Raw genomic sequence first — 26,050 nt, 5'->3', positions numbered from 1 at the left:
TGTTTTTCCCTCTGTCCTCTGTTAGTCCCCCACTACCCTCCCCCTTTTTTTTTTTTGAGGCAATATGCTGAAATACTGCATAAAAAAAAAAAAAATATATATATATATATATATATATATATATATATATATAAATGGAAGACTGGGGTTCATGAGGTACCCTGTTCATGTTTTTAGTCATCTTTTCCGCAATAGGTCAGTCCTGAGACAAGGGGCTTTGTTTTCTGCCAAAAGTTGGAAGGGGGGGGGACTCCGGGCATAGGTGCCCAGATTCACCCTCCCTTTATGGGGATGTGCCACAGACAGTGGCATAGTAGGTTATGGTTTTTAGATGGTTTTGTGTGTGGTTTTTTTTCTCCTCCTCCTTCTTCTCATCAGATGCATCCAAGGCGAGAAAGCTCAGAAGGCCGGGAGCAGACACAGATCAGGCACAGCAGTATAATAGACTCATGGGAGTAATGAGAGAATGGCAGGTAGAATGAAGATTGTATCATATAATGTGAGAGGGCTTTGTTTGATTGGTAACAGGGTCCACCTCTAGCATGAACTGCATCACATGAAAGTAGAGATTGTTTTTTTGAAAGAGACGCGTTTTGTGGCAGGGCCAACCCCTCGTATGCCTCTTTTTCTATATAATCAATGGTTTCCTGCACCTTCACCCATTCCTAGGGCTAGAGGAGTTACAATAGCTATACATACACAATGTCCCCTAGTACTTTCTTTTTGGAAAAAGATCCAGGGCCAGTGTTATACCCTAGCTACTATATATGAGCCCAATAGCCATACCGTTAAATTTCCATCTAAAACTTTGGATATCCTTGGTTATGGGAGGGGATTTTAACATTACCTTGAACCCTAGTCTAGACACCTCTTCGGGGAAAACCTTTGTGTCTCATAAGGTGTTAAGATATGTGAAACAGCGCCTTCGCACTCTGCATTTGGTGGACAGATGAAGGGTACTGCATGAGCTAGACAGGGATTTCAGTTATTACTCCAAAATACACATTGTATATAAATCAAGGATCGATATGTTGTTGATCGATTATTATCTGAATTATGTAAATTCATCAAGTATTGAGTCAATCACCATGTCAGACCATGCTCCTATAAAATTAACGATATGTGCGGCATCGATTGGGCGCCTGGAAAAAACATGGCGATTGAATTAATCTATTTTGGATGATAAACAGAATGTGGAATCCTTGTCCCGCACATTAGTATTATATTTTGAGACCAATATATCAAAGGAGGTGTCTGACCAAGTGGTATGGGAAGCCCACAAGGCGGTCATCGAGGGGAGTTCATTTCAATGGGTTTGTGTATTAAAAAAGACAGAAGGAAATGGTCGGTCTCTTAGAGGAAATACATAAACTTGAAATTAAACATAAGGCCCATTTAAAACCTGGGGATGCACAGAGACTGGAAAAACTGCGGGCAGACTTAAAACAGCTTCTCGGTCGAAAAGTTCAAAATAAACATAGATACTTTGCCCACCGAACGGAGGAATAAGGGTGCGAGACTATTGGTTAGACAACTAAAGAAACAACAGGATTCAAGCCATGTTCACTATAAAGACAGGCGATAAGCAGATAGTGGACTCCCAAGCAATAGCAGCTGAGTTGCGTCTCTATATAACATAGACGCAGTTCCTGTGGGGGCAGAGGAGGGTGGACGTTTGCATAGAATTCGGGAATATCTTGGGGCCTCAGGGCTACAGATCATTGCATCTGTGGCCTTGGAGGAAATGGAAAAATAAATCTCCATTGAAGAACTGAGCAGAGTGATTGCAGCTTTGCCATTAGGTAAAAACCTGGGACCTGATGGTTTCATAAATATGTATTATAAAAAGTTTTCCTCAATCCTGTTGGTTCCTCTTTGCAGATACCTTAAAGCCCCGTACACACGAGAGGACTTATGTCCGACAGACTTCCAAAGGAGTTCCGCCGGAGTTCCGCTGGAGTTCCGCCGGAGTTCTGACAGACTTTTCGGCCGAACGGACTTGGCCACACACGATCACACTAAACTCCGACGGATTCGAACGTGATGACGTACGACCCGACTCGAATAAGGAAGTTCATAGCCAGTAGCCAATAGCTGCCCTAGCGTCGGTTTTAGTCCGTCGGAGTAGCATACACACGAGCGGATTTTTCGAAGGGGACCGGGTCCGGCGGAGTTCCGTCGGGAAAATTTGAAGCATGCTTCATTTCTAAAGTCCGTCAGACTTTTGCGAAGCTAAAGTCCGTTGCAGCCCACACACGATCGGATAGTCTGACGGACTCGGTCTGACGGACTTTGGATGTTGAAAAGTCCGCTCGTGTGTACGGGGCTTAACTCTATCTCTGTCTCTAACCAATTGCCTCCAGAGGCACTGTTGGCTTATTTGACTGCTCTCCCGAAGGTAGGAAAAGACCCTCCTTAACCCTGACACTAAGTTCCTGGCCCTAAAGTTACAAGAACATATAGCTAAATTGATTCACCCAGATCAAACAGGGTTCATGAAGGGACAAGAGGCTAGACATAATACTATTCGGGCCCTGTATGTATTGCATTGGATGCATAATGGACCGAACCAGACCCCAAGTGTAGTCATTTCAATGGATACTAAAAAAGCATTCGATAGGGTGGGGTGGGAATTTATGGTCGGAGTTTTGAGGGAGATGAGTCTGAGAGAGCGGATGATGGGATGGGGGGACGGCACTGTATGCAGATCCTAGAGCAAGGGTTAAAGTTAATGGTAGACTATCAGATTATTTTGAGGAATGGGACTAAGCAGGGATGCCCACTGTGCCCATTGTTATTTGCTATGGTGCTGGAGCCCTTTCTGCGCACGATTAGGGAAAATAGGAAGATCAATGGGATTTGTATTGGATCAACAGAACATAAGATCTCAGCTTATGCAGATGACCTACTGCTGTACCTCTCCTCTCCCCAAAAGTTCTTGATGGAACTGATTTTGGAAATAGGCAGGTTTGGCCTTATATCTAATTTTTAAATAAATATTGAGAAATCAGTGTTGATGCCGAGCCATGTGCCTTTGAGGATGAAGACCACCCTGCAACAATATTTTCCTTTTGGCGCCTTGATTCCATTTACTATTTAGGGATCTATACCTCTTCAGATATAAAGTGCCTATATTAGCTAAACTATGAACCCTTGATGGTGTCCATAATAAAAGACTTGCAAAAGTGGAGAAGTCATACTCTGACATGGTTTGCCAGGGTAAACGCTCTTAAAATGAGTGTAATTTCCAGGCTTATTCATGTTTTACATACCGTACCCATAACACTTCCACAGACATTCTTTAAACAAATATGAAGGGCTTTTATGACCTTTGTGTGGGGAGATAAACATACCAGGTTTGCACACAATATTTTGAGGAGATTAAAATGGGAGGGCGGGGTGGGGCTCCCAGATATAGCGTTTTATTACAGAGCCATGGCCCTGGTTTGTATAATGAACTGGTGCCATGACTCTGCTAGTACAATCTGGGTGCCCTTGGAGAAAACATTAGCAGGTAGGAACTTGGCCGGAACACCCTGGATTCCAGTTTCTTATAGGGGGTTGTTGGAATATGCATCGTCATTGATGAAGACAACACTATCCATTTGGGATAGAATGAACAGTATGGGAAAGTTTGCCTCCCCAATATCCCCTTTAACACCATTGGAAGGATTTCCCTGTTTTTTCCCGGGGGAAGAGAAAGGGAGTTTAGATTGCTGGGGAATGGACGGGAAGGGTAATTGTGCTGGCGTGGCACCACAGAGTAAACTGCTTCCATTGGTGGATTTGGTTTGAATACTGGGGAGAAGTACCAATGGCTGTATGGAAATGCTGTCGACTGAGAGACTTGTTAAGTGGAAGCACCAGATTAGGCCAGCAAACCTGCTTACTTTTGAGGAATGGTGTGTTAACCTATCAGAGCCGGGTCATATGTTGTCTCGAATGCATAGGCAGGTTCTGAGCGCCCAAAATATGACAACTCCCTGTTTCATGTTCAATTGGCTCATATATATCCATTGGCGGATGTTAACTGCTGGAGGGGATGTAACCATAGGGGTTAATTTCTGCATTTATGGTGGCATTGCCCAAATATTAAAATTTCCTGGGAGGAGATAGCCCATTGGATTAAGTATATAACACGTAGACCTATAGAATTCTCTCCATTACATTTTCTTTTTCTCGGATGCCATCATCTGCTAGGTTTAATAAGAGAAGCATTACTCCCCATTTTCTAAATGCAGCCAAAATATTGATACCTAGATTTTGGAAACAGTCTGGATGTCCCACTATAATGGTTTGGAAAAGGAAGGTAGAAAAAATAATGGAAGCAGAGAGATGGATACATATGGTTAAAGACCAACAGAATAAATTGAAACATACATGAGCGGTATGACTGTATTACTCCTCAGAAATAGGGGTGGATTAAACCCTTTTGAGGGTAATGCTGCGTTATGGATCGGATAGTCTATGAGATGCATCTGGCGGGGGTTTTTTTCTTTTTCGTGTTGTTTTTGTGTTTCTTTTTTCCTCCTCTGGGAAGCACAGTGGGGAGATGATTGATGTCATTAAAGGAAGAAAATAAGTTATAATAGTAAATTAGGCACGGGATTGGGCAACACGTAATGGAATTGCATAAAGAAGTGTAGATTGAAATGAAAGGTGGAGAGGTATAAAAAATGAAATAGTAGAATGAGATTATATTGAATTAAAGCACTAAACACAATAGGACACGAAAATAGTAATTCAAAATTATACACCTTTTTTTCTTTCTCTCTTTTAAAGAGGACATGATCAAGGTGGGGGGGATTAGTGTGGTGTATGTTAATGAAAAGATTTATACAGATATATTGTGCAATCTGTATTTCTATGTTAAAAGTTGAAATTTGTCTTAATAAAGAAAAAGTGATTATGAAAAAAAGGACTAGCTGGTAACTTTTAACCTTGGAAAGAGAAATTATGCATAAGTAATAAAAAATTTATTTTCCACCTTCAGCTAATGCCTCTGTCTTCCAGAACATCAATGTTAAAAAACCTAATTCCAACACTGGAAATCACAATTTTTAAAAATCTGCACCAGATGGCACCTCTACAAATACTCTGCCGCATACAATTACATAATGCATCTTCCACCCTAGTTTAGCATTCTTTATCAGCCAACCCCATCTCTCACGTCTTCCCGACTGAAACAACATTCACTCACAGCGGTGCTCAACTAACCACAACCCAGAACATGGCTATGAAAAATAAGTGAAGGCATGCTTGGGAGTTTGGGTTCTTCCTCGTTGGGGTATACCACCTACCCAAAGTCCTGTGCCTCCGTCCTAGCCTCACCTCACCTCAACTTCTTTACCACCAGTACCCCATACCGTACCATCCTAACATTTTGGAGAACATACATTTCACCCCCTCCCCCCATTCCCCATAACCCTTTTGTCTTGTACACCTAATAATCGCCCCACACTACCACTTATCTCTGTCCCATCTCTTCTTCTTCCCACCCCATCCTAACCCTACATTAAAAGTCCACGGCTTCCCCTTGCAGATTCTCACATACACTTTACACTGTCCATCGCTCCTGGGTTTGCTCCACCTGGAAGACCAGTAAGAAGGAAGCTCGGGAAGAGTGAATGACCTAAGTTTACTTTCACCCTGTGTGAGAAACACTCCAATGAACTTGTACCTCAACCACAAAGTCTACTTCAGCTCTTCTCTAGGACCTCAGAACTGTCTTCCCTAATCTGATTCCCTCCCCATGTACTCATTATAGTCAGTCTCTGTACTCTGTTACTCAATGTACAGCTTTGTTGCCCTTGTAAAATTTCCTTTTTTCAACAAAGATAGTTTGGAAATATAAACAGCTAACTCCATAAACTATCCACTCAATGATGCCATGCCAATCTCCACAAAGAAAAGAGGTGAGGTCTCATTGTGTGGGAAGAGGAACATAATGTCCCACATACATATATATATACATACACTCACCTTTACAAACAGAGCTCCCTTGGCGGCCAGCGCATCTATTCCTCTCCCATTGGGATAACAGTGATAGGTAGCGTCCAGTATGGGGTATCGGCTGGCGATCATGAGCCCACTGTTTAGGAACTTAAAGCCACAGCAGCCATGACAGCTATATACCCCTACGTCATACAGAATATATTCAAAATAGTAGTGCAGTTGTTCTTTCAACTTCTCTGCAGCTCGTTTGTCGAATACTTCCTGCAGGCACAGGAAGTCCAGGTTGGCTGGGAAGAAGGCAGATATTTCATGATCTAAGATATCGTCTGTATGCTTTTTTTTGCGGGCTGCAGCTTTCTTAATGATGGACGCCTTGTATAGAAGTTTGTTGTTAATGCCACTTTGGTCAATGGTTCCATCTGCCACCCTGCCCTTGACTAAAGACTCACGTGAGGTGGTACAGCTGTCCAGGCTCCCACCATCCCCCTCCCTGTGCTTGTGGTTAGGGTTTGGGCTTTTCTGGAAGTCTGGTTCTGTGTCAGCCAAGCATGCCACATTCACATGCCCAACCATGGCATCCGGATCAGAGTCCGATATGTGACCGCTGTCCTCCCCACTGATGCGGATAATACATGGACTGTCTTCCCCATCCCCCATGTCCCCTCCATTCTTCCCATACCGACCCTCTTCACTGCTGTTTTCCCCAGAATTATCTCCTTTGTATTCCATGGATGTTGTTCTCTTCATGCCCATGTTGACTGCTCGGTGGGGAACATCTGTTCCTTGTGGAGACACAAGACTGCTGAAGCTTGCAGCACTAATTGAGGTGTTGGTAGGAGAATCTATGTAAATCTTGATTTGAGGTCTACTGGCTCCATTTCGTATTCTTCTTCCAATCTCCTTAGCCCGTGCCTGAGTGTTAAAGAGGTTTGTAAACCTTGCAAGTGAATCAGGCAACAAGCAGACATTGGCAGATCCAAAGCAGAAACTCTTACAACTTCCTGTTGCTCTCCATTCAGTCAACAAGGTGGCTCCACTAGCCCTGGCCTTATCATGCAGGCGGGAATAGATGTAAGGCCTACGGACAGCTTGAAGAGGTGACCATACCAGGAAGCCAATAAGCGCAAAGGGAAGAGAGGAGACTAGCAAGGCCAAATAAATTGGAGTAGTAATGATAATGCAAAGTGCCTGGAAGTAACAAGGGTCATCAGATCTCTGACGTTTTTCATAGGTGGTCGGCAAGAAGGAGGCCAGGAGGCGATCTCCAAGCCAGAAACAAGGGAAAATCAATGCCCAGGACAGGGAGTGGAGGCATGAGAGGAAGCTACTGGGAAAGGGGGAAGTGTGCAAAACCATCTCAGCTTAGTGGTGTCCTCTTCATGGGAGCTTCTGCATGATGTCACTAGTTTATTAATCACAATGAAGAACCAGGAGGCAGGATCCACCTCTAAGCCCCCTCCCAAAGGGAGAAATTCACAGTTCCAAAAATATCACCTTGACATATCACCAGAGAAGCCAGAATATCTATGAGCAGGATGCACTTGAGATGTGTGCGGTGTCATTGTATTCTCATTGTTTCATACAAATCTTCATACCGAGGTCAACAAGCCTACAGAAGCAAAAAGAAAAAGGTTTCATTTAGTAATGTAGAAATATGCCTTACTGTAAAGATGAATAATTCAATAATTTTATAATTCTACATTATGTACTTTTGTTTTCAACCTTCAAGGTAAGCTAGCATTACACAATCATTACATGTATTACATATAACAGTTGTACTTTGGAGTCATGCTGGTATTCTCCTAGTGGCATCTGTATAAATGGGCTGTAAGGGGGGATTCTTGAGGAAGAATTACCCTACAGAGGCTAAAATAGAATATGTCTCCAAGACAGAACTTTTGATTCAACATCCTGTATGAGCATAATGGAGCAAGACTGGTAATATACGACCAAGAACAGGTTTTTAATGTGCTAGAAAAATTAAGGTTGACATGTGACCAACTAAAACTCACAACAATAAAAAAATAAAGTATATTGAAAGCTACTTTTATTGGAGAGTAGGGAATGGTTAAAACTCCAGTCTGTTTTTTTTTTTGGCAACTTTGTCCTATTGGGGAGAATTACCTTGGCATTTTGTCCCATTGGCACAACAGGTAGTTAAAGAAAAGCTCTCCAAAGTGAGAGGGAGAAAGTTGACCTAAGGCAATTGTCAATAAAACAAGTGCCCCCATTGAAAACATTTTGCTCTGATCTTGTTTGAGTCTTCCTTTACTTTTAGTCCTGGTGACAGTCAAAGAATAAAAACCTGACAGAAGTTATAACCCTCCCATCATTTCTCTAAAACTTAAAAACATTGGCTTTAGACAACTTGAACATTAATTTGTTTGAACCTCCACCTACTAAAATGTGGAATGATAAGTATTTAGATATAAAAGCTAAGCTTATGTGTCCAATAAACCAAAGCAAAAGCTATAAGAAGGTCTTCTGTTACTTAGAAGGGGGCTGGAGAAGGGGCACCCTTCTGTATTAATGCACAAATTTGCCAGAAGCAGCTGGGAAACATCTCTTTAATATTTAAAATTAGCATTTGGAATCTACTATAAGTACCAGTTTATTATTGTTTTGGGGTGCGCAATATGTGTTTTCCAGTATATTATCAATTTGGAAATCTTGGTGGTCCAGAAAAAATGTAGCTCTCAAACATTTTTAAACGGATGTTCACAGCTCTATCACTTTTATACCCGGGTTATTAGTCATCCTGGAAGAAAAATAGGGATTTGTCTGTAGTAAAGGCCCCCGCCACAAATTAGTCCATAACAGAAAATAAAGTTAAAGATGGCTAGCTATGACGTCGGAAAGGGTTCGATAACTGTTCGATAACGCAGCTAGCAAGGAGACGGCTCCTTTGACAGACACCACTTTTCTCTGTCTCCAATCACTTGCCCAAGACAAGCAATCCAAGACAATTCCCACAAGGAATGCAGGCGGAGGGGGACTTGCCAGCTAAAATGTTACAGGTAAGCGGGCTTGGAGATGGAGAAAAGTGCCTTTTGTCCAAGCAGCTGTTCTTTTGCTGGCTGCATGAACAACTGCCCTTTTTTTCTACACTAAGACCTCAACCTCTTGCCACCCACATAGCGCTTATGTATGGCAGCATAAAGTGCTTTAAAGTCCACACATAGCACATATGCATCCATGGATGGTCAGTGTTTCTGTACTGAGAGCATGGTCACTGCTCGTACCCAGCACAGTGACCGAGCTGTCAGAGGCTGCTCCTGGACTCTAGAAATGACCGGGAGCCAGTGATCATGTGACCACTGGGACAGACAATCATGGTGGTCACATTATTAGTCCCTCCCACCCTCAGGGTGTAAACCCCCAGTTAAAGTCAATATAAAGGAATAGTAGTGGAAAAAATGCACTTGTGGGTTTAACCAATCTTGTTTGTTTTGTACAATTCTCCATTAAGGGGGCGTGGCAAGGGGTGTGTCCTATGCATGCATACTTTTGCTGATAGGTGTCCCTCATTCCCAGATCAAAAAGTTGGGAGGTATGGATAACAGTGAACCATTCCTGTGTAATGTATGTTGAAACAGGCTCTATAGCCTCATTGGGAATCCTGTGGGATGGGATGACAATGTCTGAGTGCTATTGGGTGACAGGAATGGACGTTGTCACCCTATAAGAGGAGGTGCCTGATGGCAACATCCAGTTATTATTTTAATGAAAGCTGCAAATTTAACATATTAAAAATGACTTTTGAAACCACTATAGCCTTCGCATGGTATGACAGTAGGTTGCCAAGTAAAAAACAACAAAAACAAAAAAAAACAACAGTATGAGCCACATGATAAGCAATCATAGGCAAGGACAGGAACAAAGGGCAGTACTGAGACAGTTTTTACTTGCTATACATGCCTATCACCATTCTAGAACTGCCTGCTGATTACCCAAAAGTATCATAGCGCCGAAGAGATGTTTCTATCACATAAACATAAAGTGTTTTCTCCATGGGACTTCATTAACTCTCTTTTTTTAGCCAGGAGCCATTTATCTTTCCCAAGACAGAACAATAACCATTATTTCCTGTGACAACTCCACTGAGAAGAAGAAGTACAGATCAATTGTGCCCCTTCCGTCTGCCAGTGTTTGGTGGAGTCGGCTCCCGGAGGCCACAACTCTGTTACAGCGGAGCTGCCTGTGTGCGGGAACTGAGATTTATTGGTGTTCTCTGCAAATATCTATCAATCTCTGCAGACGCTGCGTAAAGTCCACTATCCCAGCCTCCTGACAGCTTGATTCTCCATTTATTTTCTACTTAATGCGATTCTGATCGTTAAGATACAAAATACAGCACAATTTAAATTACTTTATATATTCAAGGAAAACTAAGGGTCTCATCAAAAAAAAGGATACTGTTTTCACTACCCCCACATATCCCCCAATGCCTTTTTTTTTCGCTGGTTTATCCACAAGAAAAAAAAAATACTCATATGTATGGTGGATTTAACGGTATGTTTACCCGGTCCTGCACTGCCATCCTCTTCTCTGACGTCATTAGGATGTCCATTTCCAGGTTCTTGCAGCTGGCCCCTTGATGAAGCACATGAGTCATCAGGAAGTCAGGTGCAAGGACCAGGAAGAAACAGCTAGCCCCCTATTATGTGTTGCACACACTGTAGAGTACCCCAAGGCCTCCTGAGATGGGGGACATGGGTATGCCTGTAGGTTGCATGCAACTGATGCCTCGTTTCCACTGAGCGGATCGGTTCGGGTTGGTTCGGTACGGTACGCTATTTTGAGTGTTTTCATTATGAAAGCTGCCCATACAACTGAACCATACCGCACCATTCATGGTCCTGCTTCAGATGTGGGCCATAGAAAATGGTACGGTACGGTTAGGGCGGAGCTACGATACATTCCACTGATTGGCGGACAGAAAAATGTCTGCCAATCAGTGTGACTCCACGCTAGGCTTTTTTTCTAAACCCTGTATGGCCCCTGGTGGTCCGACTTGCAGTAGAAACGCTCACTTGAATAGGCCGGACCATTCTAACCCTTCCAAACTGTACCGACCCGAACCGATCCACTCAGAGGAAACAAGGCATTAATAAATCATTCTCACCTAGGTGGGAATCCAGGAATAGAGGGGATGCATTGCATGAATCTATCTGTGGCCGCCGCTGCCACCCCCTATTCAGGGGCCTGCCTCCCTACACATTTTAGGAAATATTTGCAAAAAAGACAGCCACACTGAGCATGCCGCTGCTAATGGCGATATGTCGTTAGGCTGGATTCACACCTATGCATTTTTTGTGCTTTTTGCATTTTGCAGATTTACACTACAGAATATGTTCCATAGGAATCCATGTCAAATGGACTCTAGTGCAAATCTGCAAAATGCAAAAAGCAGTAAAACTGCATAGGTGTAAACCCAGCCTTAGTGGCGGCTCCCGTGCGCATGCGCGGGAGTGATGTCATTGCGGATCTGGGCAATCACAGCGCCGGAGCCACGATACCCGGAAAGAAGATGGACGCTCCATGGCAGAGGGGACAGCGGTGACTTCGCTTGCTCCTGAGTCAGGTAAGTGACACATAATGGGCTACTATGCAATTATGCTTTACCTTTGCAGAGAAACAAAGAGGAAGTAAACCCACGAAAACAAATAAAATTACTCCTGTGATGCTGGAAATAAGCAGTAATAGCTGGGCCTCACTTAGCAACCTTCTAGCAATGTCCTGGGAGTTTTCAGTCAGGCTTCATGAGCTATGTAAATGGACTACACCTATAGGAAGGGCATTTTTCAAATTTGGTAAAAGCTGCACAGTATGTTTTTACCTATAGACATCCATTATCTGCATAGGAAGTATTTTTTTATAAAGGTGAACTAACCCTTTAATAACAGATTCACCTCACCTGCCTTAGGACCCCCGCTAACACAACACAAATCACATGGCCTCTCCTATGAAAGTTCTCTCTTGTAAGACGCAGTCCAGCCTCATCAACAGAAGATCATTCAACCTAATGATGCAGGTTACTAAGACATAAGTTCATACTTTATATTTTTTTGCAGTGTTAATTCCTTCTCTTTCTTACTATGCGATTATATTTCAAGCTTTTTTTTCCTGCCCCAAATTAGTATCTGTGTAGGTGGTATGTTCATACCAATGTATTGAACGCCTACTCATCTTAAATCAACAGGCAAAACATAAAAAACAAGTGAGATTCTTGAACTTCACCAAAGCTCATTTCAAAAATAGGTTTTGTTGTTCTTTTTTTATTGCTGCTGCCCTGTTAGCATTGGTTATATTAAAAGTTACAGTGTGGTTCCAGTTCAATGACTGGATTTATACTCATATATTGATAAATGCTCATAAATTGATCTAGGTATGTGATCACGTTCAGCATGCACTAACTTGCATCTGACAGGTGCATTTTTTGAGCATACCACATTGAACCCTTTGAGGTGGAGCTTGCTAGATTTCCCACAAATCTGTATTGAACAACAATCACTTTCTCTTACAGTAGGTGACCTCTGCTGTGTCTGGTAGTAACTCTTCTTGCTAAGCCACCTAAGATGCTCGATAGCTGCCTGATTGCTTGGACAACCTTGCTTTATGTCTTCTTTCTCTTAAATCTTGAACCTTTTACTCCTCCTATTAACTTTCTATTTAAACTATGCCTTTGCACTTCCTGTTTGCCAGATTATTGTGCTCTCTCAAGCCAATATGTTGCTCTTGTCACTCCTGCTGCCGTCCATATCTTTGCTACCACTCATTGCTGACCCTTGGCTTATTTCTCAACTACACTTCTCCTTAAACCCAACCTGCAACCACTTGTTATCAACCTTTGGCTGGTTTACTGACTATGCTTCTGCTTGATCCCTACCTGCTATATCTGCTACTGGACCCCGGTTTGCTCACCCCCAGGTGAGGTAATCCTGAGGACCGAGACCTGATACTAACACACAGCAAAATCCATCTCCACCATTGGTTGAACACTGGTTAGTATTTAGACCATGCACCTTGGGTCATCCTCCAGGGTGACCTGCTTGCATACCTATCCTGCTGGTTGGTGGGAGTCTCTCTACTGCTAGTTACTGGTCTCTGAGCCTGACCCCTGACTGTGACATAAATGCTAAAAATACAGGCAGAGGGCACCTATGCAGCAATGGGGAACAACTTAGCTGCTATTACTACAAAGGTTAGTGGCATCACTAGACTCAGGTATCTGTTTCCTTACTCATCCTCCCACAATGTTGAAAGGCTTGGGGGGAAAAGCATTTGTCTTGCATTATGGTGGTGGGGTTTTACATTAGTTGTGACCATGAGTGGGAGAGCGCAAATAAATATAATCCTGTACACAAGTTTTCCAAATCTAGCAAAAATGCCTTCCTGTACTGTATGTGGGATTTGAGGTCTTCCCAGTAAGTCATGGGAATGCCGAATGACATCATCAAAACCTAGGGAAAATGGGCAGAATTTGGGTCTAAGGGTTTTTTTATTTGCTCTAGCAATTTAGAATGGTGGAGTTCTATAGAGCTGTTAGTTGCTGCAGGCGGGACATGTGATTTGACTATGTCTAGACAAGCTCTGTCCTTCTAGCCTCACGTGTCCTATCCACTCCTGTTATTGATCACGAGATCACTATGGTGGTGTCAGAGGCTACATTAAGTGCTGTATCATTCACAAATTAATTTTACTGCACTGTTTAATGGATAAGGTTTCCTGAGTCTAAGTCTGATTTAGGTTGCTTTAGTTATACATTTTTATTTTTTTAAAACCTCTACAAGAGGGTTGAGCGTTAAAAAAAAAAAAATAGGCGTGCTTTATCCAAATATGTATAAGGGTTAGGGATGGAAATGTCTTATTTTGGATTTTGGAATGTTTGTAGCTATCAATGATGTACGGGTTACCAGGCATGAAGGGTGGCGTAAGTACCCAGTCAAAAACAAAATGCTTTCCAAATCTCTTGTCTATATGAATAAATATTAACAAGACAAATCTTGATTATTGCAAGAAAATTAATAGCACGTGATTGGATGAGGAGATTTCCTGCAACACTTGGCTCCTGGATTCAGGACATAAATTCTACCCTGACATACAAAAAGCTTATCTATATTCATAGGGGTTGTAGATCCAAATATAATAAAATATGGGATCAATGTCTATAGCCAGTACATGAGTACATGTCAATCATCCCCTCCAAAGGTGTGCTACTCTAACTCTATGGGTGTTACTCAGGGTCCTAGCCCTTGTACACACGGTCGGACATTCCGACAACCAAATCCGTCTGATTTTGTCTGAAACTGTTGCATACACACAGTCGGACAAAGTTGTCAGAAAATCCGATCGTACTTAACGTGATGGCGTTATTTCGTTAGGACGGGACTACGTTCAGGCTAGTAGCCAATAGCTTTGGTCTAGGAATTTGATCTGAGCATGCGTGGCACTTTGTCCGATCGGAATTATCTACACATGATTGGACAAAGTCCGATCGGATCATGTTGTCGGAAAATTTTATAGCCCAGCTGGAAAACTTGGTCAGTCGGATACTCCGACGGAAACAGTCCGATGGAGCCCACACACTGTCGGATTATCCGACAACACGGTCCTATCGAACATTGTCCATTGGAATGTCCGACCGTGTGTACAAGTGCTTAGGCATGTCCAAACCACCGTTTTCTAGGTTTTGATGTTTAGAGTATCCAGGCTTCTATTACATTATCCCCCCACTTCATCGCCCCTACCCCATCTTCAGTTGAGATAGATTGATTTGTGGGTACTTAGTAGACGTCCCTGATATACTTCACTGTATGTGAATTTTTTTTTCATGTTGAACCTCTGTACGCAGTACAATGTCCCTTTTGCTTTCATTGTACTGTAATGTCACATATTGTTCACTTTTATTGTTGTGTGCATTATCCTTGTGCTTCTACTCCAATGAGGCATTCAGTTTTTTGTTTTTTTTACAAAGCCAAAATAATATTAACAAGACACATTTGACTCCCAGAAAATCCAAGAAACGTGATGCATAAATGTCATAATTATGTCATCCTTTTGTCTGTTCTTTAGCCATATATCTTTGTTTGTCCTCCCCTGTTCTCTGCAGGTTTCATCCCTTCTGCATTCTTCCTATTTTTCTAGTTTAATATATTTTTGCAATCTGTACTTCCCTATGTTCATCAAAAGATTATAAGGTTTGCCACTTCTTAACCACAGCATGCACGAACAGGAAGCGCAGTATGTTAAAAGGCAGCAGCTTTGATAAATCCCTGCCTTGCTCTCTCATTAGCCTCCGCTGCACACAGTACGGAAAATGGTTCTGGGTGCTCATTAATACCTGCCAGAAAAGCTCTGGGGTTACAAGTGCAGTAAGGCAGAGAAGAATGTGTCTTGAGGACAATCAGTAACTTTTATAAAAAGAGTTGAAACATCTCAACACACAAATCCTTAGATGTGATGGTATTGTAAAATAAGATTTACATGTATTTCTAATTCAGTTATTATCGTGCATACAATTACAGTGAGGCAAAAAAATATTCAATCTGATTTTTGAAAGAATTTATTTGCAAATTATGGTGGAAAATAAGTATTTTGTCAATATCAAAAGTTCATCTAAATACTTTGTTATATATACTTTGTTGGCAATGACAGAGGTCGAACGTTTTCTGTAAGTCTTCACAAGGTTGTCACACACTGTTGCTGGTATGTTGGCCCATTCCTCCATGCAGATCTCCTCTAGAGCAGTGATGTTTTGGGGCTGTCGCTGGGCAACACAAACTTTCAACTCCCTCCAAAGGTTTTCTATGGGGTTGAGATCTGGAGACTGGCTAGGCCACTCCAGGACCTTGAAATGCTTCTTACGAAGCCACTCCTTCGTTGCCCGGGTAGTGCTTTTGGGATTATTGTCGTGCTGAAAGACCCAGCCACGTTCTTTCTTGTACACGGATCAGTCGTCCTGTTCCCTTTGCAAAGAAGCAGCCCCAAAGCATGAAGTTGCCACCCCCATGCTTCACAGTAGGTATGGTGTTCTTTGTTTGCAACTCAGCATTCTCTCTCTCCTCCAAACATGACGAGTTGTGTTTCTACCAAACAGTTCTACTTTGGTTTCATCTGGCCATATGGCATTCTCCCAATCCTCTTCTGGATCATCCAAATACTCTCTAGCAAACCTCAGACGGGCCCGGACATGTACTGGCTTAAGCAGGGGTACACGTCTGGCAGTGCAGGATCTGAGTCCCCAGCGGCGTAGTGTGTTACTGATGGCAGTCTTTGTTACATTGGTCCCAGCTCTCTGCAGGTCATTCACTAGGTCCCCCTGTGTGGTTCTGGGATTTTTGCTCACCATTCTTGTGATCATTTTGACCCCATGGGGTGAGATCTTGCATGGAGCCCCAGATCGAGGGAGAATATCAGTGGTCTTGTATGTCTTCCATTTTGTAATTATTGCTCCCACAGTTGATTTCTTCACACCAAGCTGCTTGCCTATTGCAGATTCAGTTTCCCAGCCTGGTGCAGGTCTACAATTTTGTTTCTGGTGTCCTTCGACAGCTCTTTGGTCTTCACCATAGTGGAGTTTGGAGTGTGACTGTTTAATGTTGTGGACAGGTGTCTTTTATATTGATAACAAGTTCAAACAGGTGCCATTAATACAGGTAATGAGTGGAGGACAGAGGAGCCTCTTAAAGAAGAAGGTACAGGTCTGTGAGAGCCACAATTCTAGCTTGTTTGTAGGTGACCAAATACTTAGTTTCCACCATAATCTGCAAATAAATTCTTTAAAAAATCAGACAATGTGATTGTCTGGATTTGTTTCCACATTTTGTCTCTCATAGTTGAGGTATACCTATGATGACAATTACAGGCCTCTCTCATCTTTTTAAGTTGGAGAACTTGCACAATTGGTGGCTGACTAAATACTTTTTTGCCCCACTGTATATGTATATGTAACAGTTAGTAATAGGTTCCACATACCTCCCAACATTTTTGAGATGGAAATGAGGGACACCTACTAACAAATGTATGTAGGTATAGGACACTCCCCCTGCCACACCCCCTTATAGGAGAATTAACCCAAAAAATTTTAATAAATCCACAAGGACTTTTTTTTTACCACTACTATTCCTTTATATTGGCTTTTAAAAATGTACAAATGCAGCAATTTAGAAATTGGATGAAAGGTTTAGCACTGGCAAACACTTTTTTAAAGATAAAAATTGCATTTGATATACAAGTGACACAAGGGACAAATGAGGCGGAAAGAGGGACAGAGGGACATTGTTCTAAATCAGGGACAGTTCCTGGAAATCAGGGACAGTTGGGAGCTATGGTTCCAGAGTATTTCAACCAAAATAAAATTATAAAATGTTTTGGTCAAAAATATGTACTGGAAGACTGCAGACAACAGTTGTGCTTCATGGAGCAGGAAAGAAGTTGTGTGTTGGTGAATAGTTGTATATTGGGAGAAGATGAGTTGGGTAATGGAACAAAAGAAAATAGAAAGAAAAACATTTGCATACAAGCTAGGGAAATGTAAAGAGATGTGTGTTGGGGAAGAAGAAATACTGAGTGTTGCCAGGGAAGAATAAAGAGATGAGTGTTGGTGAAAATTAAGCAATGAGGTGAGTGGTGGGGAAGAAGTATGAGATGAGTCCTGGGAAAGTAGAAGTAATGAGATGTGTAATGACGTGAGTACTGGGGAAAAAGTAATGAGGTGCTGGGGAAGACTAAGCAATGAAATGTGTGCAAAGGAAGACTAAGCAATGAGGTGTGTGCTGGGGAAGAAGAATCAACAATGTGAGTACTAGGGAAGAAGATATACAGTAAAGAGATGTGTGCTGGGAAAGAGGAAATAATTAGATGAGTGGTAGAAAAGAAGAAGTATTGAGATGAGTACTGTGGAAGACTAAGCATTGAGATGTGTGCTAGGGAAGAAGAAGCAATGACATAAGTCAGTGCTATGTTTTGGCCTAGGCCAACAAGGCCCAGGCCTAAGGGGGCATTTTTCAGGAGGGCAGCAAAAAAGCCACTCCCCCACATGAAAGAAGCACCCGCACCCTCCTCCCGCACACAGGGCCACCATCAGGGGAGTACAGCTGAAGAGAGCAGTGGTGTCGGGGGTGTGGAGGGGTAACACCAGGAAGCAGTTTTAGTGGGTGCCATCGAGCAGCTCCCTCCTCCTCTCTCCCCTTGGCAGAGCGGTGACAGCGCTGCTGCTCCATTTGCCAGAGAATTTGCAGTGGTGCTGTGACAGGGAGAGGCGAGCTGCGGGCTGTCTGTGTATCTCCCCCGCTCGCCCCCTCCCCTTTTTCCTGTTTAGTCAAAGGGCGAAGAGAGAGCAGCTCTAAATAGGTTCGCTGCGCCATCGTCCAACTTCCTGCCCGCTGTTTCACTCCCCATCCGCCACATCAGAGGGCCAATCAGAAGCCACTGGGGGGGCATAATGGGAAATGTAGTCCCTCAGGATTGGCGGCCCCAGTGTGCCCACAGACAGCATGCTACAGTCCCCCAGCATGCATGCATGCAAGCACTCTGCTGGGGGGGAGAACATGGAACCTGGCAAAAAGCAGAGGAATTGACAGCTACAGAAGAAGAGAAAAAAGAGAGTACTGTACTGGGGGAAGCCAGAGAAAAAGCCATGCTGTACCCGCACCACCAGAGAGCCATGCTGTACTCACACCACCAGAGAGCCACACTGTACCCACACCACCAGAGAGCCACGCTGTACTCGCACTATGAGAGAGCCATGCTGTACCCGCACCATCAGAGAGAGAGCCACACTGTATTCACACCACCAGAGAGAGAGCCATGCTGTACCTGCACCACCCGAGTGGGATCCACGCTGTCCCCGAACCACCAGAGAGGGAGCCACGCTGTATCTGTGCCACCAGAGAGGAAGCCACGCTGTACCCGCATCCCCAGAGAGAGAGCCACTCTGTACCCACACCACCAGCGTGAGAGCCACGCTGTACTACCTGCACTGCCAAAGGGGGAAAGATAGAGCCAATGCCAGGGTACAGACATGCTACACTACTGATAATAGTCAGCCTGGGCAACCCAGAGTGAGCGAACGTCCAGCCAGAGGGATCACTGTTGTGGTTTTGCTGGGTCTGGTAAGAGGGCCTGTTGGCCATTATTCATTACTGTTCCCAGAGACTGAACCATTAGAAAGTGCCTAACCTGCAATCCACTAGGCCTTATTGACCACCACAATGAGCTCCAACCTCTGGCCCAAACATAGGGGGGTGTGACACCATTTTTACTGCACCAGGTGACAACAACCCTAGTTATGCCACTGTCCTGGAGTCCAATGCCATAGTCCCGACACTAGCATGGACACCCGGAACATCTGCCGCCTGGGGTCCCACAAGCGGTGTTCGGCTTTCCGTAGCAGCCGACACCTCTCTCCACACTGACAGCCACACACACTCCTTGCCTCCAATATTCTAGTGTACAGAGCCAGAAGGAGGAGCCACAGAGGAGGGACACAACTTCAGTGTAAGAGCCGCGCTGCTGGTTTGAGGTCTGTGTAAAGTTTACAGTGGAGGGGGACACAGTAACTGGGGAGGGGGGCAGATAACAGATGCACACATGGAGGGATGGGAGGGGAGGGGGGTAAGTGGATATGTGCTGGGTGCTTTGGGAGGGGAGAGGATATGTGCTAGTGGGGGGTCTGATCTTTCCCCCCACCACTAGCACATGTCCTCTACCCTCCCAAAGCACCCAGCACATATGCCCTTACCCCCTCTCTCTCCCCAAATGAAAACATTGCAGTATCCCTCCCTGTCCTCTTCCCGCGGTGTCCCTTTGTCCTCTTCCCGCAGTGTTCCTCTGTCCTCTTCCCACTGTATCTCTCTGTCCTCCTCCCATGAAGATGATAGGGTGGATCTTAAAAAGGAAGGGGTGTGACCTTGACAGGAAGGGGTGGGTCATATTTAAATTAGGAATTGCGCAAGTTTAGTCAGGCCTAGAGCAACACAAAACCTAAATACGCCACTGACATAAGTACTAGAGAAGAGAAAGTAATGAGATGAGTGCTGGGGAAGAGGACGTAATGGGATGTGTGCTCGGGAAGAAGTAGTATTTTGATGAGTGCTGGGGAAGAGGATGTAATGAGATGTGTGCTGGGGAAGAAGACATAATGGGATGTGTGCTGGAGAAGTTGTAATGAGAAGAGTGCTGATGAAGACTAAGCAATGAGATGTGTACTTGGGAAGAAGAAGCAATGGGATGCCTGCTGGGGAAGGTAAAAGGAAGCAATATAAAGTGCATAAAGGGGAAGTAGAAGAGTTGTGTTGAGGTTATCAGCAACTTTAACATCCCACATATGAAAAAAAACTCTTTTTGATGCCCCCTTTGCCATGGGATAGTAGCCCCACTGATATGCCATCTACATGCTGCCTTTTTCTAATTTTTTATGTTTATATCTCCAACATTGAGACATATATCACCTATTTCTAATGTATGAACCTTTCCTTTTTCCTCTGCACCCTTAAAGAAGGAATTTTCCGAAACACGTTGGGCGTAAGGAGAACGTATCATACTAATGTTTGACATGGTGATATTCACTGACTATGTTCAGAAAATCAATGTTCAATTCTTTTATTATGTGTAATTTTCAATAAATAATTGTTTTATTACACTATTTTGATATCACTCCATTTCTTTTAAAAAATTGTGTGTTGCCTATAAAGTCCACCCAGGGGAACCCCTTTTTTCTTTCTAGGGTAAGGTTTGTGTGCTAAGGTTAAAGAATAGAATAGAAAAGATACAGGTTTGGGCAGATGAAGACCTGAAATGTGTACTTTGGTAGAAAATGAGATAAATGCTGTGGAGAAGGTTTATGTGTAATCAGAAGACCTGGTCGGAAGCTGAAAGTAGGCTTTGTTAAAATGTAGAAGAAAAGGACAGAAAATGAATGGACAACCTTGTAGTATTCCCTCATTGCATTTCCATTCAGCCGAGGCCCACAGAAGTTATGTTTTATGGCCTGTTTGTGCACATTTCTAGTATAACAATGCATAAAGATGTGCACAGACACAGAAGAGAACCTTTTCAAATTGGATCAAGGAATGTTCATATATCTGCTGTCTTATGCCGCGTACACACGGTCGAATTGTATGACGGACTTAGTCCGTCATACAATCCGGCGGACAATCCGGCGTACTTTCTACCGAACGGACTTGGCCACACACGGATACACAAACAGTCCGCCGAAAGCTTGCGCGATGATGTACAGCACGTACGACGGGACTAGAAATAGGAAGTCCAAGACACAGCAAAGCCCTGTAAATCCTTTCTGGGCATGCGCCATTCTTAGTCCGTCGGACTAGCATACTGACGACCGTATTGTCCGCTGAAACCAAAGTACGACGGAAAGATTGTTGTGCAAACCAAAATTCTTAGTACTCCGGACTGCACGCTGAAAAAGTCAGCTGAAGCCCACACACGAGCGGATTGTCCGTTGAAATGTGTTTCAACGGACTAATTACGTCATACAATTCGACCGTGTGTACGCGGCATTTGACATGCCCAAGTTGAGCCAAGCCAAGTTCTCTCAAGTGATTGGCTGGGATAGATTTTCCAATGATTTTCATTTTCCCCTGAGTCTCTAATCACATCCTCCCTCTTCTTCCGTGGCCACAAATTCACCCCATGCAAACAGGCATGTTTATGCCATGGTCTTCCATCAGAAAGATCTTACTTTAGCCAGTAACCTATTATTCTATAGTGATTAAGGCAGCAATGTTGATAAAGCTGGTGATGGGATAGTAGGACTTACTGGTAGTTAAAAAGCAAATTTACTGAATTTGTGGCCATGCAGCATAGTACTCTCACATGATTCACAATGAAGTGCTCAGAACAATCTCAGGGGATATTGATTCTATCTTCGGACCATTGTGTAGATGAATTAAGGATATCTGTTTAGTACTGACATTGTATATGTTTATATTGATCATCTACAGAGATTTAGCTCAATACAATGCACGTATCCTTTTAACGCTTTTATAACCAAAAAGAAACAATTAAAGTCATAGTGAGTAAACTGCTACTTACATTGAATAGCAGAAAATAGCAATGCGGAGCAGAGGAGAAGGGCTATTATAGGGTGATTTGTTACAATTTGAATACCTTTTATTTCTTTTTTTGGAGGGGGGGGGGGGAGAGCTGCTGAAGCTGATATTATGTGTAGAAAAAAAGGATACATATTTGATCCGAACCGAGCAGAATACAGTCTACGCTCAAAAAAATGTCCAATCAATGCCGTCAAAAAAAAGTATCTCTCACAAAGCAACCAAATGCAGTTGGTTTCACAGCCTTGCAGATTTCTCTAGGATTGAGAAATCATTGGTAAACACTAAAAATAAAATGGGACAAGTCTGTTGTGAGGAAGTAGACTCTGATGATGAGGGTGCACCCTCAAAATGCATAAGCCATTATGCAACATTGAGGTTGTTGTGCCCATGTTGGCAATTCATGCTCTGATGGTCGGACAGTTATGCCTATTGATCGGAGACACTATGAATTATGACATGCCAACATATCAATTTATTTCAGAGTACAATGCTTTTATTCAATACAGTTTCATCAAGGATTTTACACTATGCCAGTGCGCGCTCTTTGATTTACTTTTACATTTTTGATCTGCACAAAAGCACTAGCAAGATACAATGTAATAATATTTTTGCAATGGGGGAGATTTACTAAAACTGCTGCACACAGAATGTGGTGCCTAGGTGCCCAATCAGCTTCAAGGTTTTAGGGTCCTTTCACACGGGATGGATCCGTGATGATCTGCCTGTGAACATCCACTTGCTCAGTGGGGATCGCTTTGTCAATCCCCGCTGAGCAGGAACATGACAGGTCCGTCTCTGCACACTGTGCATGGACGGACCTGTCAGAGTGCCGCTCTCCCCTATGGGGGATCGGATGAGGACGGACCGCAGAGTCCGTGGATACCAGATCCGATCCTCAGACGGATGGAAAATATGTTTTTCCTCCATCACACTTTTTCGGATCGGAGGGGGTCAGATGTCAGCGGACATGTCACCGCTGACATCCGACGATCCATAGAGGTCTATGGAGCATCCATTCAGGTCCGCCTAAAAAACTGACAGGCGGACCTGAACGGAGCGTTTGTGTGAAAGAGGCTTTATTGTCAAAGTTTAATTGAACAAGCTGGAGTTACAAGCTGGTTACTAAGCACAGCTGCACCAGATTCTGTGTGCACCACTTTTAGTAAATCCCCCCCTATGTATTTATTAATAAAGACTGTTAACACTTTCAAACTAGAGTTGCAGACAGTGCTCTGGACACACAAAGCTAAATTTATCAGATTTTAGATCATCCAGAGTTCACTTCACTTTAACAAGAAAAAGTGAGAGAGTAAAGCTGGCCATACACCATACAATTTTCTTATTCAATTTCCTTTAGATTTACCTTCAACTGTGTAGTACAAGGGCCTGCCTGATTGCACACAAACTGAAAGTGTTCAGATTTGACCTCATATTATATGGTTTTGGTAAATCTAAAGGAAATCTATAGAAGAAAATTGTATAATGTATGGCCAGTCTTAGAGCCCAAGTGCAAGATCCTACCAGGACATGGAATTGACCTTTCGCAAAATGCACCCACTGCCAAAATAAAGCTTTAACCCCCAACACTTCCTCTTGGGGTCATAAGCTCAGACTCTAGGCACAACTGATTTGGTTTTTAGGGAAAAATTGCTGTTTACTTTGTTCTATCAGACTATGCTGGGGGCTTTTCAGAGGTTAACTCACTGTCTGTAACCACAATCATACAGGAAGGTAGTAGGCATTGCTGGGAAGGCTTGTTTCCCCCTATTACATTACATACTGAAGGGAAAGCTCACTTTACTCCTTCGAATGCCTCTAGAGATGAAGAACAAATCATCGCTGATCACAGGCCAGCTTTTGGAGAGTCTGGGCACTGCAGAGCCTCTAGCAAATAGACCAGATCAATGTGAATTCTCTCATCCAAAGAAGCAAATTATTTAAGACCAACAAGATGGCACAGAGAGACTTGAGAGTAATCGCAGACCCAATCCATTTCTTTATAAGTTTTCAACAGGGGCGATGAGCTGTGAATGTTTAATCCATAGGAAAAGAAATTGATACTGAAAAGAAGGGCAGTGAAATAATCTTTTCAAAAAGCACTGAACATCTGTTTTGGTCCACTATTTCCATACCGGTTATTGAAGTACTAAAAGTATCCAATCGGAAATGTTCAAAATCTGCATGACAACCATGTTGGCATGCATACATTTTACAGGTGACTTTGCAACGTTCAATGGCACAAAACTTTCCACAGTGTCCATGGCTCCTACAAATGGCAAAAACAAAATTTGATCTTTTCTAATTGGAAACCAAGGAAGAGTCAAATCCTTTCCAAATATACTATATACAAAAATATTTTTTAACATTCTTTAGAATATCAAACTAGATAATAAAGTTATGCTTTATAATAACAAATAATCAAAATGTTCCTAAAGAGGAAGTAAACCCTGATGGGTTTACTTCCTCTTTGTCTCCCTGCAAATGTAAAGCATAATGGGCTACTATGTATCGCATAGTAGCCCATTATGTGTCACTTACCTGACACTGGAGCAGGGGCGGACTGACAACTCATGGGGCCCCTAGGCAATCAGAGATTATGGGGCCACATAGTATACAAAAACACACACACACAGTATACAAACATACAGTATACACATACATGTACACATAGTATACACAGACATTTTTCTATTGGCTAAGAAGGTACTGGAGAGGATTTTTACATACTGTCCCTGGTTTTACTGAGGCTGGCAACCCCCATGGGGCCCCCTAGTGGCCCGGGGCCCTCAGGCAGTGCCCGAGTGGCTGAATGGTCAGTCCGCCCCTGCACTGGAGCCAGCGATGTCACCGCTGTCCCCTGTAGTCCGGAGCATCCATCTTCTTCCGGGTATCGCTGCTCCGGCCACTCACAGCGCCAGAGCAGCGATGGCAGAAATTCAGACAACAAATGTTCTATGGAGCATACACACGGTCGGACTTTCCGACAAGCTCACATCCAACATTTGTTGTCGCAAAATTCTATTGTTTGTACAGGGCATTACTCTTAATGATATATGGTTATCAGTGGTGTACCTCAAGGTTCAGTGTTGGGACCCTTAACTTTTAATATATTTATAAATGATATTGGGTCTGGGATTAAAGTACCATTTCAGTCTTTGCAGATGACTCCAAGCTATGCAGTGGAATAACGTCCTTATAGGATGTCTCCAATTTACAAGCCGACCTCAATGCACTGTTTAATTGGGCAACTATGTGGCAAATCAGGTTTAATGTTGATAAATGCAAAGTTCTGCACTTGGGGGCTAAGAATATGCGTGCATCATACATATTAGGGGGGGGGGGGGTACAACTGGGGAATCAATGGTGGAGAAGGATATGGGGGTTCTGGTAGATCATAAGCTTATTAACAGCATGCAATGCCAAGCTGCCCTTTCCAAAGTGAGCAAAATCCTTTCTTGTATTAGGAGGGATATAGACTCCAGAGAGAGATATCATTTTGCCCCTGTACAAATCATTAGTAAAGGCCTGTACACACAATCAGGCTTTTTGCCAACAAACATGCAAATTAGCTGTTTTAAGGCAACATCTGATTGTGTGTACGATCTATCAGACAAACTTTTCTGGTTTTCATCGGATTTTTGTTGGCTGTGCGAACGGACAAACTTTTCGACAACGTAAGTCCGATGGAGCAAAGTCTGATCCTGTGTACAGAAAACCATCGGACTTTACAAACACGCATGCTAAGAACCAATGCAGAAGATCAGATAACAATACAGAAGTTGACCAAAGGTGGCAGTAAAGAGCAGAAAAAACATGTGATTTGGTGAAAGTTGGCTGAAAAAGTCCGATCGTGTGTATGCTTAACAAGTTCAGGGCCAACGTCCTTTGTATAAAAGTCCACGGGAAAGTTTGTATAAAGTCCGATCGTGTGTATGGGGCTTAAGACCTCATCTGGAATATGCAGTTCAGTTTTGGGCGCCACTTCAGAAAAATGATATTGGGGAACTGGAGAAAGT

At 43.1% G+C, this 26,050-nt stretch overlaps 1 protein-coding gene across 3 annotated transcripts in view; it reads right to left on the bottom strand.

Moving 5' to 3' along the window:
• The window catches only part of SMPD3 (sphingomyelin phosphodiesterase 3), a 309,102-nt gene that overhangs the window by 67,009 nt on the left and 216,043 nt on the right, over positions 1-26,050 (bottom strand). For all 3 annotated transcript variants that reach the window (XM_077455429.1, XM_077455421.1, XM_077455438.1), the window contains one exon: positions 5,983-7,564. In XM_077455429.1, coding sequence (XP_077311555.1) covers positions 5,983-7,311 — 1,329 coding nt within the window. In that variant the 5' untranslated portion in view covers positions 7,312-7,564. The remainder of the gene's footprint in view (positions 1-5,982; positions 7,565-26,050) is intronic.

This window comes from Lithobates pipiens, unplaced genomic scaffold, assembly GCF_037356315.1.
Source record: "Lithobates pipiens isolate NorthernLeopardFrog02 unplaced genomic scaffold, aLitPip1_a1.2 Scaffold_10, whole genome shotgun sequence".
NCBI classification, from domain to species: Eukaryota; Metazoa; Chordata; class Amphibia; order Anura; family Ranidae; genus Lithobates; species Lithobates pipiens.
This window is presented reverse-complemented; position numbering and strand designations above follow the sequence as displayed.